The following is a 17,002-nucleotide window of genomic DNA, read 5'->3' on the forward strand; positions in this document are numbered from 1 at the left end:
CCCGGCAGAGGGCAGCTTCCACCGAGCAGCGCACCTCCCGCTTCATCGTCCCCTCCGCGCCGCAGCGGGCCGAGCACTGCAACGGCCACAGAGAGTCAGTCCCGGGGGACCAGCAAAGGCAGGGGAGGCAGCTGCGCTCCCTCCGGTGCCCCTCCTGCTGCGCTAGGGGAGAGAGGAAGGGCCCCAGCAAGGACAAGAAAATTTGGGTCCATCTTTTATTTCGGCTGCTTATGTGTTTTAGGTGTTAGAGCTCCAGTGCTCCAAGGCGCTGATGCCTGGACTGCTGTTCAAAGCCACTGACTGGGCCACTCCTAAGCAGGCTGTGAAAAGTCAGTCAGAAGGATTTCAGCTGGGTTTTGGCCCCTCTGTATCTCCATGCTACTGTTTCCCCATTCACCCTTAGCTAGATAAAATAATAGAATCCTCTAGATCAGCTGGAAGAGGGAGGCAAAGCCTCTTGCTGGCAGGGCTTTTACTCAGTCAATGTCCTGCTTGAGAAGTCACCTTGGAAAAAATGTTTTGCAACGGCCTTTGTCCACCAAGCAGTGCCAGAAGAGGGGAGCAGTGGGTAAATGAAGTTCTTGTTTCTCCAGGATGCCACTGGCCAAGCGCTTCCTCAGCATCTGTGCCAGCCAGCTTCCCCCAGGCCCCAGCCCTGGCTGCTTACCTCTGGGAGCAAAGCTCCCCTGCCACCTACCTCAGACCACTCGGAGAGCTCCCACTGGGGCCCACAGGCCTTGTTCTTGCAGGCTTTCCTCTCCATGGGCCTGGCCAGCCCAGCTGACTCACAGAGGTCGTCGTAAACGGAGCTGTCAAAGCCTGGAGCCAGCATCTTCCAGCAGCGCACGGTGCGGTACTGATAGCCCTCGCCGCAGGTCCTGGAGCACTCACTCCACCGGCTGGTCTCCCACCTCCACGAGCAGTCCCCCAGGAGAGAAAGCACAAAGGAAAACCCAGGTAAGGGGGACAAGGGGCACGGGGTGGCTGGGACGTAGCTGCATGCCTGGGACTCCCTCACCCAGCAGCTGCTGTTATGAATCTGCTCATCATGTATATGTCTGTGCTAAGGGGATGCTGGTCTTGAAAGCCAACTTTACCCTTAGCAGGTGATTGAGACAGCAAATTTCCTTACCTCTTCTTGCTTTTTGCAAGGGGATACAAAGGTGTAGCTGTTTAAGTGTATCTTCCAGCCCAGAAACGGCTGTAGGCTTTGAGCAAAAAATGATCCTTACAAAGATATGTTCTCCCTGTGGACAGCTGATGTCATCTCCACTCACCTAGGCTGGCAATCTCTCCCTGTGCAAAATTCATGAGTAGGTTCTGGTCGGGTTAGGGCATCACAGTACGTTTCATCCACTTCCACTCCATCGTACCGCACACACATCGCGTACGAAGTGCTGATACCTGCCAGGCAATCGAGATCCTCTCTTAGTCAGGCTCCGTCAGATCCAAAAGCCTCCTCCCACCACGATTAAATTACTGGAGTGCTCACTGCATCTGAAACTATCTATCTGCCATTTTGAAAGATACCAGTATTCTCTCCATCAACAGACAAAAAGGACCTCACGTGGTCAGTCACCAGAAGCCAAACCTACCTGAAGTGCACGTGGAGCTGCAGGGAGCATAAGCTGAGACTTTCCACCGATACATGTCAGCCAAGCTGATGTCGTCACGGCCCACGGGGCTCACATCAAACTCATTGCTGTGGAAAAAGGAGGTGGCATGAGCGAAGAATGAAAAATTCCTGTAAACATAAAATATAGTGAAATTCTTCCTCCCTGTTTTTGAAGATGGGAAGACACCCAGTCTTTCTGCTCTCTGTCCCCCCCACCTTGGGCAAGACGGACCATTGAGAAACAAATATTGTAAAGCCTCGATTCGCCTCCTAGAATCATCTACCAAGGCTGTGGATAGCTGTGGATAAAATCCCTCAGCAAGGAGACATCGTTCATAATAAGTCTTGTGCATATTATGGTCTGTCAACCATGCAGGTGCTCTTGGCCTCAGTACACACTCTCATCTTGACAGGTATGGCGTTAGGTTGAAAAGAGGAGCTCAAGCAAGGTCCCTCTTAGTATCATGCGGTGGGGAGAGTTTACTTGTGGCTTGCCAGAAATGTTTAAAACTTGGCCTCTGGTCTCCTGCCAAATGTTTACTGAAGTAACAAGAGCTTATGTGCCCAGAGGAATGGGACAGAGGGCATGATGTGGCAAACGTGGGTATGTGACATGCTATAGACTCCTAGCCTTCTTTACAATCACATCAGTGTTGGCCTTGCAGGTCCTTCAGCACCCATCTAAATGGCTCCCTTAGCAGGAGGGGGACCTGAAATATGTTCTGGGAGCTCTCTCTCAAGCCAGTTGTGACAATCAGTCACTGAAGGACACACCATTGGTCAAGCATCTATAGTAGCTGCCATGGATAGACATGGTGAATGGGGACATCAAGGAGATCAGCGAGACCACCAGAAGACTGACTTGACCCTCCCTCCCCAGCCAGTCATGCTTCTGTTTTGCCCAGGAAATCAAGTGCCACCTTTCAGTGCCAGGGGCTTGCAGAGGCTTTGGCCGGCTGATGTCCACAGTTGGGCTGGCACCTATCAGAGGGCTCTCCACAGATCCCATCGTGCTGTAGTTGGCGGCTTCCCCTCGACCCCCAGCAAATGGCTCCATCTTCAAGTCCTCCAGTGAGTTAGGAGCCAGCGCTTTGTGAAGGCCCTGTGGCCAGCGGGCAGCTGCCTCAGTCCATAGTCCTGCTGTGGAGTTCCTCGGGGCCAGCCTGGCTGCCAGGTGCTGCAGCTCCCTGCAGAAGGCAGCATTGTGTGGGTCTCGGTGACACAACCGCCGGAAGAGACGCAGCCTGGAGGACGCTACGCGGCCGTTCTCCAGGAGCTCAGGTCTCCTCATGCTGTAGGGTACAGCTGTGCTGATGGGAATTTGATTGAACCTGAGAGCTGCAAGGATAATAGAGGGATGCTTTAGCTATGTTGGACGGCTTGTACTTCTTGTGGTATTTAACAAGGCAAAAAACAGTCAGTATTTGGCCTCAAAATCATACATTGCCACCAGGGTGCACTAACAGGCCTTAGCTGCTCTGACCAACCTCACTTACCCTCTGCCCGTTGCTCAGGAGCTTCATTTAAGCTCAGGATGAGGCATTCAGTCCTGGCCTGACCAATGCTGCAGGTGTACTTTGTCCCCAAATTGTTGTTTGGCTTTCCTAGCTTGACCTCAGATTTAACTTACCACCTTGCTCTCACCTGATGATCACTGGACTGTTGCCAGGACCTGTTGCTGTCAACACCCTGCTTGCCAAGCTCAGATGCCATGGGACTGCCCTGCCCAAAAGCGCACTGTGTAACCTATATGGTGGCCACCCTCTCCCAGCTATGCTGCCCTTGCAGAGCTACTGGTCTTTGCTGCTCCCTGACAGTCTCCACCCTGCTGTTAATCATCTTTCTTTCCTGTCTGTTCTGATGGTAAAGCCACCTTAGACTTCAAGAAGAACACTGTGAGATGTCCACTTTCAATAAACAAGACAGAAGAAAAGCAAAAACAACATAACCAACCCAACTCTGTTTCTCCACCAATTGCTGCTGCTTCCTCCTCCTCTTCCTCTCCTGTGTCTGCATGGTAGACATGTCTTATCTGGAAGTCATACTTCTTCTCTTCACCTTGTTCCCAGCCCCACTCCCGAGTCTGACTGGTGGAGTTGGTCCGGAAGAAGCGTGGGTGGCCGAAGCCTAAATCTTCATTCTCTTCTCTTAGAGGAAGCTGTTCACTGGCGTCATCTGGTGACAGGGAGAGCCATGTGGCATTGAAGTCCTGGGCAGCTCTGGAGTTGGCTGGAATGGGATGGTCCTGGCTGGTCTCCAGTAGGTGATGATAGAGAGGTTGGTCTACAACAGGGGCTGCAGTCTGGAGAGGTGGTGTCCGTGGTACAGTGTAGTCATAAGTTATGTGTGGCATTTTCCCATTAAAATTATAGTACTGTAGGAAACGGAGAAAGAAAACAGAACCATTTTTATTTCAAGGACAGGTACTTCCTAGAGACTTCTAGCCACATCCATTTTGTGATGAGTGTTAAGAGAAGACAGCAGCCTCATAAATCCAAGAAGAATCCCACCTCCAAGACAACACCTGGCTTCCTCAGATGCTTACTCAGCCTTGGCTTGGGAACCAGGTTAATATTCCTTTTGTCTGAGAGAGGCTCACAATTTTGGGACAGGCAAGACAGGGAAGCCTACAGCTAGCTCCTCACATACCATGGCGTTCAGAGACTGGTTAGTGGGCCCGTGAGCCATGATATACTCCAGCCCGTCTGAGTTCAGGCTCGAGGGCCGCCGATACTTGAAGATGGTGCCAGCTACCCTGAAGTTCTGGGGATTGTCAATGGCAGAGTTGCCGTTGAAGAAGAAATGCCCGGATTCATCTGCAAGTGCTTCAAAGAGAGAGAAAAGGGACAAATGTGATACTCTGCAGAACACCGGGGCTGCACTGGCACTGAGGAGAGCAACCAGCTCGTGACTGAGAAAAGACCGACAGAAAAAGAAGTACAGGCACTCTAGTGTTCATCTTCTGCATCAGATCAGCTGTATTCAGTGCCTGCTTTCATTTCCCTCTCCAACAAGAGTACAAATGTCTTCACAGCAGGGACTGCCCAATGTGAGCTTGGTTTCCAAATGTCCCTCCTGCTGCTGGAGACATGGTAGCCTTGGTTAATGGAGAGATGATGTGCCCCTGGGCTACCCTGGAGGAGATGCTCCCAGACAGCTCTCTCACGGCAGAGATGGGAGTGCACAGAGTCCTCCTCCCACCTCACAGGCAGCTGAATTGGGACCACAGAATCGTTTTGGTTTGAAGAAACCTTCAAGATCATCAAGTCCAACCATTAACCCAGCACTTCTAGGTCACTGCTAACCCATGTCCCTCAGCACTGTGTCTACATGTCTTTTGAGACGGTCACTCCACCACTGCCCTGGGCAGCCTACTCCAGGGCTTGACAACCCTTTTCGGTAAGAAATTTTTCCTAACATCAAACCTAAACCTTGCCTGGTGCAACTCGAGGCCACTTTGTCCTATTGCTTGTTCCTTGGGAGAAGAGACCAACCCCCACCTCACTACAACCTCCTTTCAGGGAGTTTTAGAGAGTGAGGTCGCCCATGAGCCTCTTTTTCTCTATACTAAACAATCCCAGTTCCCTCAGCCAGTCGTCTTAAGACTTACAGTCTAGACCTTTCCTCTGTGGATCTCCACATGTAAGCAGCATCTCTGCTTACCTAGGATGTTTTCTGTTTTCCTGCGCTCAATGATGAGGATGTCCGTGGCACCAGCAGGGATGTTGGTGATGAACACATAACCTGAGGAACAGAACAGAGACCGAGAAAACCCTGAGGACAGAATAAAGACATCCGGGTAGCAAAAGCAGTTTGTGTGACAAGGGTGTATGTAGGAAGGCAGTGCTGCCCTTCAGGGCAGGATGCTAAGGACCTCATAAGTGCATGCTGCACCAGCCTGTGAGCTGTAATCCCAGCTCCCCTCAGAATCCCATCATGGGCCACCACTACAGGTCTCTAGGGCTCAGCATGGGCACTGCTAGGTTTGGAGTCAGGAACTGCAGAGTCTGGTTTTAGGTATGTGGATGAATGTGCTCTTGTGATCTTTCTGGCAAGAGCACCAAAAAAGCTTACTAGGGACCAGGGCTGATGCTGAACAGAAGATGGAAAAGACCATAGGTTCCCTCAGTTCCTGACTCAACAGAATTTGTCTCAGGAGTAGCACAAAAACTGCCCTTTAAAGGGAGAGGAAATAAGAAGGCTCTTAAGGTTGTGTGGTTTGGCAGCTTGTCTTTCCTGCTAGAAATGCAGGTTTTGTCTGTTCTGTAACATTTTATGAGGACTGGAATAGGAGGCCGAAACTGTGTCTGTACTTCTAGAGGGGTTACCACTATTACCCCCACTCTGGAAAGGGGCGTGGGTGCTTTTCTAGTCTGGTGTCTGAAGAGAGGGAGGTAGGCTAGTGAAACAACAACAGTGCGAAATCATGTTCCAAAACATCCTTAAACCACAGTTAATTTACTGTGAATGAGCACACCACAGTCTGTTCTTTCTATGGGTAGAGGAATGGGCCATGAGGTTGCAAGGGAGGAATCTTGGCCCAAAGGGGCTGTCCCTCAGCTGTGCCAGCCACAGGACTGAGGAAAGCAGGAGACTAAGTGAAGGCTGAAACAAACGCTGTGACCCTCGTTGTAGGAGCTCAAGTTTCAAATGAACACATAGCACAAATAAGAGAAGATTCATCGATCTCTTCACATTATCCGAGGTGGGCAAGATGCCAAAATCAATAGGAACAAATAGATCCCCAGCTGCTTCCTATTGTAAAGAGGTGAAGGGAAACCTTACCAGCCCATTATACAGCACATCAAACCAATCTCCTCTGATGATTAAGTGAAAAGGACAAAATACAGATATTTCAGCACGGGTGGCACTCCTCAGCTCTTTCCACCAGCAGCTGGGAAATTCCTACCCGCATTCAAGCCAGTCACCCTTCATGCCATCTGGTGGTAAGAAGTAGCAGGTGAAGTCTCTGGACTGTGGTAGCAGGGAGTACCTATCTGTGAGATTGCCTTTCGGAAGCTGCCCGAGACACGGTGGCAAGTGCTGCCGTCCCCTCCACACACCCTGCATCTGTCCATCGTCCGGGGCGAGTACAGGCTCCCATCGCACCCAACTGGCTGCAAAGAATGAAACGAGAGGGTTTTCTGTGGCCAGTTTATCTCCATAGGTCAGGGATTTATCAAGGAAATGCCACCAGACTCTCTTGGTGAGGTTCTGGGCAGAAATGTAGGTTAGCCTAGAGCAGAGTGCTGAATGAATCCAAGAGCAGCAGAAATTCACCTGTGTGACTTGTGCCCACCTACTGCATGCCCCTGAAACTGGAGCAGGGGCTTCTGTGTGTAGGTGAACGGAGTCAGACTCGGGCAAGCTGTTTTGGTTCCTTCCATCTCTGTATTTAGGACCATAATGACTGAAATAGTGACATACACCACCCCTCTCCAGGAGATGCTGCATCGAAGGTAGGCCTTCCTGAGGTTGTATGGCACCTCTCTGTAACACTATGTAGAGCCACCCTTCATGCTTGCTGTATTGAGGTGAAAAATCAAATGGAAGATTTTTTAAAGGTTTGGGTTTTTTTTAATTGGGTGACAATGTAAAGAAACCTGCAATTGCAGTCTTCTCTGTGACAGGAGGAAAGTGGTCAATCAGTGGGAAGATGTGGATATATAGCATTCCCTCTGTGTGAACCTCTCTGCTCTCCTCTAGCCCACAGGCATTCAAGAGTGACTGTAATTACTCCACACCAGGCCTCAGTTCCCATTCCCGGCTGGCACCTCTGGCCTTGCAATGACCAGGAGGTCCAGCTGTGCACTTACACTTCCAATTTCTGTTCTACTTCCTCCTGAAGCCTCACCTCACACTTCCCATTGATGCAGACCCCTTGATAGGTCCTGTCCTTGCAGGAGGTACCATCCTGTGCTCGGGCCATCAGCTGCCTCTCTCCACTCCGGGTGGTGCACTGGAGGTCACATGGCTTGTTGGAGATACTGGTGTAGTCATCTGAAGGGATGGAGGCAAAAAGTCACCAGGCAGATCAAAGTGCTCACAGATGGGCAGTGAGGAAGGGGACTTTCCTCTTGTCCACACTGATGGTTTGATGTCACCTTGGATTTTCTTGCTGCTTGACAGGAGACCCCAAGGCTACAAATTTTGCAGCAGTAAAGGGGTCATGGTATGAGGCTGCAGTTGGGGACCATGCCTAGCAGAAATAATTTTTGTTGGCAAACCCTCTTCCCTGCCATACCTTCTCCCCACTGCAGTTCCATCCCTTAAGTCAGATGTGGGAATCTGCATTGGAAGGCCACACGTAAATACACAAGAGCAAGCAAGGGGTACTGACTGCATGGGGCTGTGGCCAGCTACACTCTCATTCAGCCCAGCAACTGCAGTGAGAGGTGCAGATGTTCTATGACCCCTTGGCAGTTAATAGGAGGAGAAAAACATGTGGGTCCAGAAAGAGGGTAATATTTTAGGTGAGCTCAATCTGAGCCTCAAGGGACAACTGGCAACCCACATGAAGCAATTTGCCTTGCCTGTGCAAGAAATGGATGGGCATCCTGTTCAGAACAACCCACCACCAATCCAGTGGGAAGCATGCTGGGTGACAGAGGCAGCCAAAGTGGTAGAAGGCAAAAAGAGCGTGAACACCCACTCTGCCAAGATGACTGCTGGTTAGCCAAGACAACTCAGAGAAGCCTGTGTCCTGTCTGCCCACCAGTGCTTGCTGATGTAGGATCCAAAACGGGAGCAATGTGGTGAGAGAGGAGGCCTGGCTGGGTGGAGCAGTTCTGTGAAGAGACAGCGAATGATTTCTCCAAAGCAGGGAGCATAGGGAAGCACTTCCAGACCAGCCAGGAGCATCCATCCCTTGTCCCCTCAGACCTTCCCCATCCCCTGTGTCTGAGAAGATCCTGTGGGTGTTTTCTCACCTTTTCTCCCTTGTGTGAAGCTGTGAAAACCCACCTGGATAGAGGGGCATCCAGTGGTAGTAGCGCTTCCCAAAGGCTTTGGCATTGAAGCTGGAGCACTGCTGCTGTTTGAAGCTTGCCGTGTTGGCTGGGCAGGGCTATGGAGGGAACAAATATGATCAAAAGCTCCCAAGGTTGCAGCCATGGTTGTGGCAGCTGCTTGTCCCTGCTGCACCCTTGGAGGATGAAAGTACCCTGTCCACCCTGGGAGGAGCCAGTGATGGACTCTGAGGTGCTGTAATACAGGCAGAAAGGCCAGGCCTCCATTGCCAAGGGCCATTCAGACAGCAGTATTTAACAGTCCTGCAAAAATTATTCCAGCAAAGGAGAAAGCATACATATAAAACCAAGAAGTATGTTTTTATATTCTTTTCCCCCATCTCTCAGTCCCACGGAGTAGTGCCCATTTCTCATGTTCCCAGAATGTCAACCATTCCATGACTGGATCGTAGACCTTGTCTGCACTCTGACAGACCAGTCACACCCTAAGTGGTGGTGCTCTTGCAGCTCCAAACGTGACCCAGAACCCTCACCCCCCAAGTGGGACCATTCAGTACGGGAAGTGGTTCTCACCTGCTGCTGGCACAGTTGGTAGTGCTTGGCTTGACCAACACACATAGTGCTGTTTGTTCCCTGGGGCATCTGGAGCCTGCAAAGCAGACAGGAAACGAGCTGCAGGTCTTTGAAGTACTAAGGGATTGAGGATGACAGAGAAGTCAGGCCTCACTTAACAGGGAGAAGTAAGGCAGGCATTTTATCAGAGCAAGGTTTTCTGGATCTAGACTAGACAACATCTCTGAAACACACTTTTGGTGCTTTTAGGTCAACTGTGTTTTTAGGCTACTCTTGTTTGGGGGCAGGTTGAGCAGAGGGGAGCAACTACAGTATCATCATCCCTGTGTCCCTCCATCTCTGAGCTCCAAAAGGGTTAATATGACAAAAGGACAATAGACCCTGATGATCTATCACTGCAGTGGAAGTGCCCAGGATTTGCAGTGACCAGAACTGGGCAGTGACCAGAACAGATTTCAGAATTTGCTTGCTGTAGGCAGAGAGATGGAGATTGACCTCCTTAAAAGATCAGCAGGAATTGTGTGGTACAAACCATGGGAATTTCTCAACATTTGATGCTTTAGCTCTGGCCATCAGGAGTTATCCAGGGGATACTGGAGTCCTCAATTGATACAAAGCTGAAAAAAATTCTTGAAAGCTGGGGAGATGTAGGAAGAACAGCCAAGACCACACATTAAGGCAATGTGGTCTGTATATGTGAACACTACTGGGGACTTAGGATGCTTTTAGGATGTGCCATGAAGAACCCTGTAGATATATTCATGTTGGCCTGGCTAGAGGCACTGCAATGTTTTATATGATGTAGGAAAACCCTAAATTTGCACCAAAAGGCTTGAAAACTGCCGTCCCTCTTGGCTGAGGCAGAGGCTGCCTGCAGACACAGGCAGAAATTGTTTCGTGGGCATACCTGGCTCATGCTTAAACTGTTCTCATTAAAAATGCAGAAATCTTTTGGCTGTGTTTTATATAGGGCTTTTTTTTAGTTGTTTGTTTGTTTGTTTTAATTCAGGCTTGATCCCTGGAGTAAAATGGCACACCAAAGCAGCACCGCCCCTCCCAGCTGTGGAGTCAAGGATGGCGCAGACGCCAAAAGGAGAGAAGAATCTGTTTTCTGGCAGAAGGACTGCTCTGACAGTGTGGGGTGTGGGACAGACCCAGGCTCCCACCCACCCTGTTCCCCACTGCTCCCCAGTGATGGCCAGTGTGCTGGGGAGGACGAGCAGCAGCAGAGACACTGGCAACCAGTGGACCACATATCCAGACAGAAGGTACTGCAGCACACCTGGACCTTCACCGTGCTGCCAACTAGCCCACAAAAGTTTGCTGCTGTAGGAAGGAGAGCAGGCTGGGGGCCCAAGCTTGAGCCTCCTCCACTCAGGAGTGCATTCATGCAGAAGAGGAAAGGGCCAAGCGTGGGGTGAGCAGCCCCTGTGGGCTTGCTGTACTGCAGGATGCCAGCTCTCGTTAACGTCTCAGGAGCCTGGAGTAGCAGGTTAGTGAGGGGCTGACGGAGGAGGAGGAGGGCTTGGTGGCAAGGTGACCCAGAGGGGACAGCAGTAGTTCAGGCAGCTGAAGTTCCCCAGCTCTCCCCACTCCCACAAGCCCAGTCCAACTGTCCCCTACAGCAGCTGTAGGGGACAAATGGAGGTGTTGTCAGGTGACAGCCAGATAAATGACAGAGAAGAAAAAAACTTGCAAGCTCTGCAGGGAATAAAGAGAGGAAATTGCTGAGATGTGGCTGAGCTGGCTGCTGCCAGGAGTAAATCAAGTTCCCATAAGCTGTCTGGGAATATGTACCCACATCCTTAGCATGGGAACCAGCTACAGATCAGGGTAAGGTTGGTCAGCACAGCCACGGTAAGCAAGGGTTTGCAGAGGAAAGGGGAAGAGGAACAGAGCTATAGCCTTCTTCAGCCCACAGGCCCCAAGAGCAGACCAACCCCTTGCTTGCCATCACATGAGCCAGGCTGAGTGGGTGACATGTTCAGGAGCCTGCCACCTGCCTCACTGCAGCATGCTTCTCCCTTGTCAGCCCTCCCCACCACAGCCTGCTCACCACCTACCCCAGCTGCCTTCCTTTCCAAGAAGCCACAGGAGAGGGAACAGCTGACCCTGCAAACCCAGGAAGTTCAGCCCCAAAACGCAGGTCAGGTGCAGCCCATTTCCCCTCTGCCACTTGAGACCTGGCCAAGTGCTCAGGCTGGGACACGACTCACCTCTGTCGCAAGCAATGCCTCTCCTGGGACATCACGCCTCCCCCACAGGACCGGGAGCAGGTGGACCAGGAGCTCCACTCTCCCCACCACTTTGTGACTTCTTCATCCCAGGGGCCAGCTCCATCTGATGCCTCACTACTGTCCTGACAGAAACAGAGCATGATTAGCTGAAGAACCTGGCTCCTCATCATCCCACACAGTAAAGGGGCTTCCAAAGGCCACCCAGAAAGCAAGCCTTGCTGGGGCTGAGCCTTTAAATTTGGCAAACCTGAGCTCATTTGGCCCTACTGTGGTCATTGCAGCAGGGTGCTGTTGGCTGTGCCTCTACAGTTCCCAGCAGGTAAGAGATTCTGTGTTTCAGCTGGGCTTTTTTTTTCCCTTGTGATATTTTCCTGTTTTGTGTCTTATGGCCTAAAAGCTCCCAGGGACCAGCAAAATAGCTGATGCAGGAACTAATTTTGTCTTTACTGAAATACAGCTGTTAATACACTGAAATACAGTGTTCAATGCAGCAATGAGTCTTAAGACAGGGCAGTGACTGGATGGGATTTATCCAGCTGAATATGTTGAACAGTGTTTCAGTATGAGTAAAAGAAAATGGAGGAACTTGTGTATGTGAGAAGTCACATCAAAGTAAGGGCTTAGGGAGTTTTTATCCGTGCTACTATTAGCCAAAAAAAATTGCTGTTTTGTGGCAATGACTGATAGTCCTGTTGTAAAGAACCAGTCTGCAAAGCACAACTGGTGGACATGAAAGAAAACTCAGCAGGGTTTGCTTGTCACTAAACGTGCTCCGAACACTATTTTGGTTGACTGTCTCATGGTGTAATAAAGTCAAAGTGTTCTTCATCTTGTAGTGTAATTCCTGCCTGAGAACTTACTCTATGGTGTCTGCCAACAACATTCTCTGGGCAGAGCAGATGCAGCTGGTTTCATGCAAATGTTTTAAAGTTGTAACTTAGCTTGGTTGAAATATGCATAGTGCCTTTCCTTGGTGATAGCCAGAGCATGTTGAAAGTAACCTACTTTACTGAAAAAAAAGCACCATGCTACCTGATGCTTTACTCTCTAGCAATCACAATTTTGAAAAAAAAGACCACAAAACTCTTTGTTGCACTTGGATGTTCTGGATGGAGCTAATTTGCCTCACAGGGACCACATGCTGGGGGCAACATCTGAGCTGCTCAAGGGAAAAATTATATTTAAAAGAAACAGATATGTTTTCAAAAGTACCTTTTCTTCTTCTTCCAAATGATCATCTCAACCTATTTCCTATAAGAATTTTTGCCTGACTGTACATTATCAGCTTATAAATGGAAATGCTGACTATGTAGCTTCCACCTTTACAAGGGAAAGAAACTGAAGGTTTCTTATTGTGAGGTATTTTCAGCCAAAATCTTTCCCTGATCCTTTCTATGCTTCTCTGTGATAAGCATCTCACAGCTTCTGGAGGAAGTGCTCTTTGTAACAGTCAGGAAAAAGAATGCCAAGGATTTACCTGGTGCTTGTGCTGAGAGCTGAGTGCAAGGTAGATTCACTGTCCCACAGCTGGGGTAACAGTAAAAGCTGGTGTCTTAGCACTTCACTGAGTAGTTGCATGAGGCATATGGACTGCCTAGAGGGAAGGCACGTGGACCAAAAGCTGCAATATTTACACTGCTTTTCCCGGGGTGGCAATAAATCTATGCAGTTGGAAACTGCAAGACAGTCCTGCTCCAGAGGTCTTACAATCTACACAGGTGAGACAGGGCAGAAGGGAAGTGAAATAGCCTGTTCTACCATTCCACTCCCGGATATGAGGCAGACTCTGTGTATTTGGAGTGGTGGAAAGCTGCAGGTGCCTTTTCAGGGTTGCTCTTGGGTGGTTTGCCAGATGCAGGGAGACCTGGCATGTGGTGGCAGAGCTGAGGACTGGAGAGGATCAGTGTTGCTGCCTTTGTGCACCTCTTTCTTACAGTCAGAATAGGATGAGCCCCTCTCTCTGTGCTGTGACTTTCGGGAACAACAGAAGCCCAAACGAGATATATTGAAGGATTCCAGCCAAAAAAAATAAAATGTGTCCTGCTATATCCATAAGCCCTGTTCCTGCTTCCTCTCTGCACTAGAGGAATCAATCACTTTTTAAGTAGATTGATTGGGCTCTCAGGTTTTCCATGACCAAGCTCCATTGCCAGTCCTTGCCTAGGAGTGCTTATTTCCTTGTGTAAGCAAGGACAACGCTGAGCTGTCCCCTTTGCCAACGAGACTTACAGCATGACTGCATCAGAGTCCTAGGTCTGGTGATGTGAAGGGGGAAATTCAGGTACTTAATGCTGGGGCAGCTGGGTCCAAGCTGTGCTGAATTTATTATGTTGTCAGAAATAAATCTGCATTGACCATGACACACAAATGGTTCTTGTTTTTAATTAGAGATACCTGCATTTTCCAAATTTCCAGATAGACTCCAGATTAGATTAGCTCCTAGCTTTAGTTTCCCAAGCCCCTTAGCAAATCACAGGAATTATCTTCTGGGTGACTGAATCCCCCCATCCCATCTCCTCTTTATACAAGGAGAAATCAAAGGGGCTTTGCAACATTTCTTCTGCACTCTCCTGGTTATAGGAGATGCTGGGCCTGCTTGAACTTGCACTGTGCTGCAGAATCACAGAAACAGAGCAAGCTTAGAAACCCCGGAGCAGGAGATGCACATAGGTCCAGACTTTACAAGGCAAGGGCCCTGCCTGAAGGAGGTAAGAGGGTCAGGTAGGATTCCTTCAGTGATAAGGAATATAAGGCCTAGAATTTGCATCTGTGGGAATGACAGACCATACTGCAGTTCAGCCAGGTGCTCTCCACAGGAATCTCCCCGGAGGCGTTTGTGGCTTGGCACGAGGTGATTATACAGCTGCAGTTCTTCCTCTCTGAGGCTAACCAAGTTATTGCTGTGCTCTGCACCTACGCTGGAGGCCATGCAACTGAGAAGGTGAGGGCTGCCCTTCTGTCCCCTTCTTGTGGGGACCAGTTTTGAACCCCAGCCTGCAAGGAACTTTTTTTGGGGGGAAAAAAAAAAAAAATCTGTCTCCAGATTTCCCAACATTAAGGACAGAAACATCAGTCTCTAAGCCAGCGTCACTGAAAGCTCTTTCTGTTTAAGCAAAGACCCAGCAGCTGCTTCCCCTCTCCCCCCAGCCAAACAAAGCTGCCACGAACAAAATGCCTCAGCCCTGCAAAGAAGGGTGGGTCTGGACTGACATCCCATCAGATTTCCAGGCGGCCTTTCTGAAGAGCTGAAAGGGATAAAATAAATTCTCTGCTGAGTCTCTGTCATGCTCTGGATCAGCTCTGATCTATGCTGGGTTTCCCAGAAACCTGGGAATAACTGCAATTATCACGTCGGTGGCCCAGTCTCCTGTGTTGCTTATTGTTGTGCCTGATCTTGAGATTCATTAGAGCCTCAGTCCTGGAAAAAAGCTGTCTGGGAAGAAAGACCACAAACATGCCTGTCTAGCTCCCTTAATAGAGGAGCTTGCTGGGGAAGGCTCTCCGTTGCAGCCTGGCATGCCAGAAGGGCTGGCCCACCACTGAAGGGCACAGTAGCTGTTGTGAACTGTTCTGCTCAACCCTGTCTGAGCTTTTAAGACTACTGGAAACAGCTGCTGAAAATTAAATAAATTCCTCACAGACTTTTTCTGAGGCCATTAACTGCATGCCCTCTACCAAAAATTTCCACGATCCCTTTACTTAAAGGCTTCTTGCTACAGCAAACCACACTTTTTACTGAAATACTAAGTAGCTTCAGATGTCTTAATGCCTGGAATGGGCATCAGATTATTATCTGGAAATGAATGACGATGTTCATCTCCCCTGGTTTGGGTTTCCCATGTCATTCTCTGTAAAGCTGCGGTAACAGTCTCTACCACAGCCCTGAAAAGAACAATAGCATTTGCAATTCTGTCCTGATATTTTCCAAAGAATTGGTGCTTTCATGAAGCTATTTCTCATCCTGGCATTGTTTTATCCTACTTGAGTAGGCTAGATAGTTTGTATGAGATTCAACGTTGGAAGCAGACAAAAAAGCAAATTTTCCTTGGAAAAGTTGAAAAAAAGATATTTGAGAAGGAGTTTTTCATGAGGGGACAGCATCCTGAGGTAAGATGAGCAATGCAGAATAATTTTTATGGGATCAGGAAAAACTGATATGGGGAAAAATGGTAGTGTGCTGAAGATGTGATATTGTGAAGATTGTGATATAAGCGTGCATGAGAGGCACCTCTTGTTGCTTTTATCAGAGGCACTGAATGCAGCCAGCCCCACATAAGGAGGAATTTGCTTTCCCCTACCTGTGGATTGAGGCTTTCTGTGATGCTCCTTGTATAATCGTGTTGTATACAGAGAAGAGGACAGCGAAAGGAATGGCAGGTTAATCCCCTAATGCCCACTTTGTGTGCTGTCTTGCACCACAGATACCAATCAATTGGGAACTGACCACATCTGCCAGGCCAACTGGCACCATACAACCCTTGATTAGAGTGCTCTGTGGGGATCTCCTGGAGTAAAGGAGTCCTTGGGGCAGAGCTGGCACCAGTAATGGTGTGTGTTTGTCCTGAGGAGCACTGAGCAGCCCTCCTCCCAGCTCCGGATGCCCTACCCTTAGGTGCTGTACAAACACAGCTGCTGGGGGCAGGGAGGACCACAAGGAGCCAAGGCTTGTGTATACATGTTGATGGAAGAGTCCATCCAGGTCAGTCCTAAATGAAGGACTTCACATCTGTTTAGCTTGACCTGGCTTGCTCTGCCTGAAGCTCCTCCATGACTTAGCTCTATGGAGTAAGCTGAACACACAGAGGATGTGTGAAGATAAAAGTACAAATGAGACTCTTGAGCTTTAAAACTAAGACAATCCCAGAACAGGAGACACTGCTGCTCCTCAAACCTGAGTTATGTGCCGTAAAGCTGTGGTGTCCGGTCTTCTCTGTGTTTAAGATAGCTCATGGGAGACTGCTTCATCCCAGCCGTGGACACTGAGTGTAGGGGTGGGAAACCCAACCCAAAACCCCTTTTCCTTTAGCAGAGCAGAATCCCTTTAGCAGCAAAGAAATCCAGCCGGGTTCCCTTCAGGGAAACGAGAGTGCTGAGCCACAATGCACACACAGTGACCCGTGAAGGCAGGGGCACAGCTGGCGCCCGGCAGAGCTGGGATTTCTGCCTCCCCTGACACAATAAAGGGGGCGATTCTCCCAGGTTGGGACTCGGGAAGGAGAAGGGGATTGGCAGAGGGGTTTCAGTGCTGCTGTGAAACAAGTGCCATGAGAAGAGCCAGGCTGAGGAGGTCCTTTGTGGAGGGCAGAGATGGGGGGACATAGGGCTTTGATGTCCAAACATGCATGCCACAGCTTGTGGAGAAAGGAGCCGGGCTTGCTGAGGAGCGGGAAGAGGAAAATCTGTTCGGGTTCAACCCTAACCTGGAGTCAACCAGGAAAAGGTCGTGCTCCCCCAGGGTCCTTCTGGTGATGCTGGGAAACCTCCTCAGGCGTTCTCACCCTACCTCCACACCCCCCCATCGGCCTTCTGCTAGTACCAGAGGAGTGGGCAAAGCGCCCGGTTCTGGGGTAAATGTGGGGGCAGACACGACCAAAACCCCTTCCCAAGTG

At 49.7% G+C, this 17,002-nt stretch overlaps 1 protein-coding gene across 1 annotated transcript; it reads right to left on the reverse strand.

Moving 5' to 3' along the window:
• Positions 1–22: 22 nt before the first annotated feature.
• Positions 23–11,515, reverse strand: LOC103772385 (ADAMTS-like protein 2; the record flags this gene model as incomplete). Its single annotated transcript, XM_008939716.1, has 13 exons — positions 23–76; positions 698–911; positions 1,278–1,404; positions 1,596–1,702; positions 2,536–2,953; positions 3,569–3,989; positions 4,265–4,440; positions 5,279–5,359; positions 6,609–6,732; positions 7,470–7,615; positions 8,579–8,681; positions 9,157–9,232; positions 11,373–11,515. Coding segments are annotated over 13 exons (2,190 nt in total), but the record flags the coding sequence as incomplete, so codon positions are not given.
• Positions 11,516–17,002: the final 5,487 nt, after the last annotated feature.

Source organism: Merops nubicus, unplaced genomic scaffold (assembly GCF_000691845.1).
Source record: "Merops nubicus isolate BGI_N331 unplaced genomic scaffold, ASM69184v1 scaffold26854, whole genome shotgun sequence".
In the NCBI taxonomy this organism is placed as follows: domain Eukaryota; kingdom Metazoa; phylum Chordata; class Aves; order Coraciiformes; family Meropidae; genus Merops; species Merops nubicus.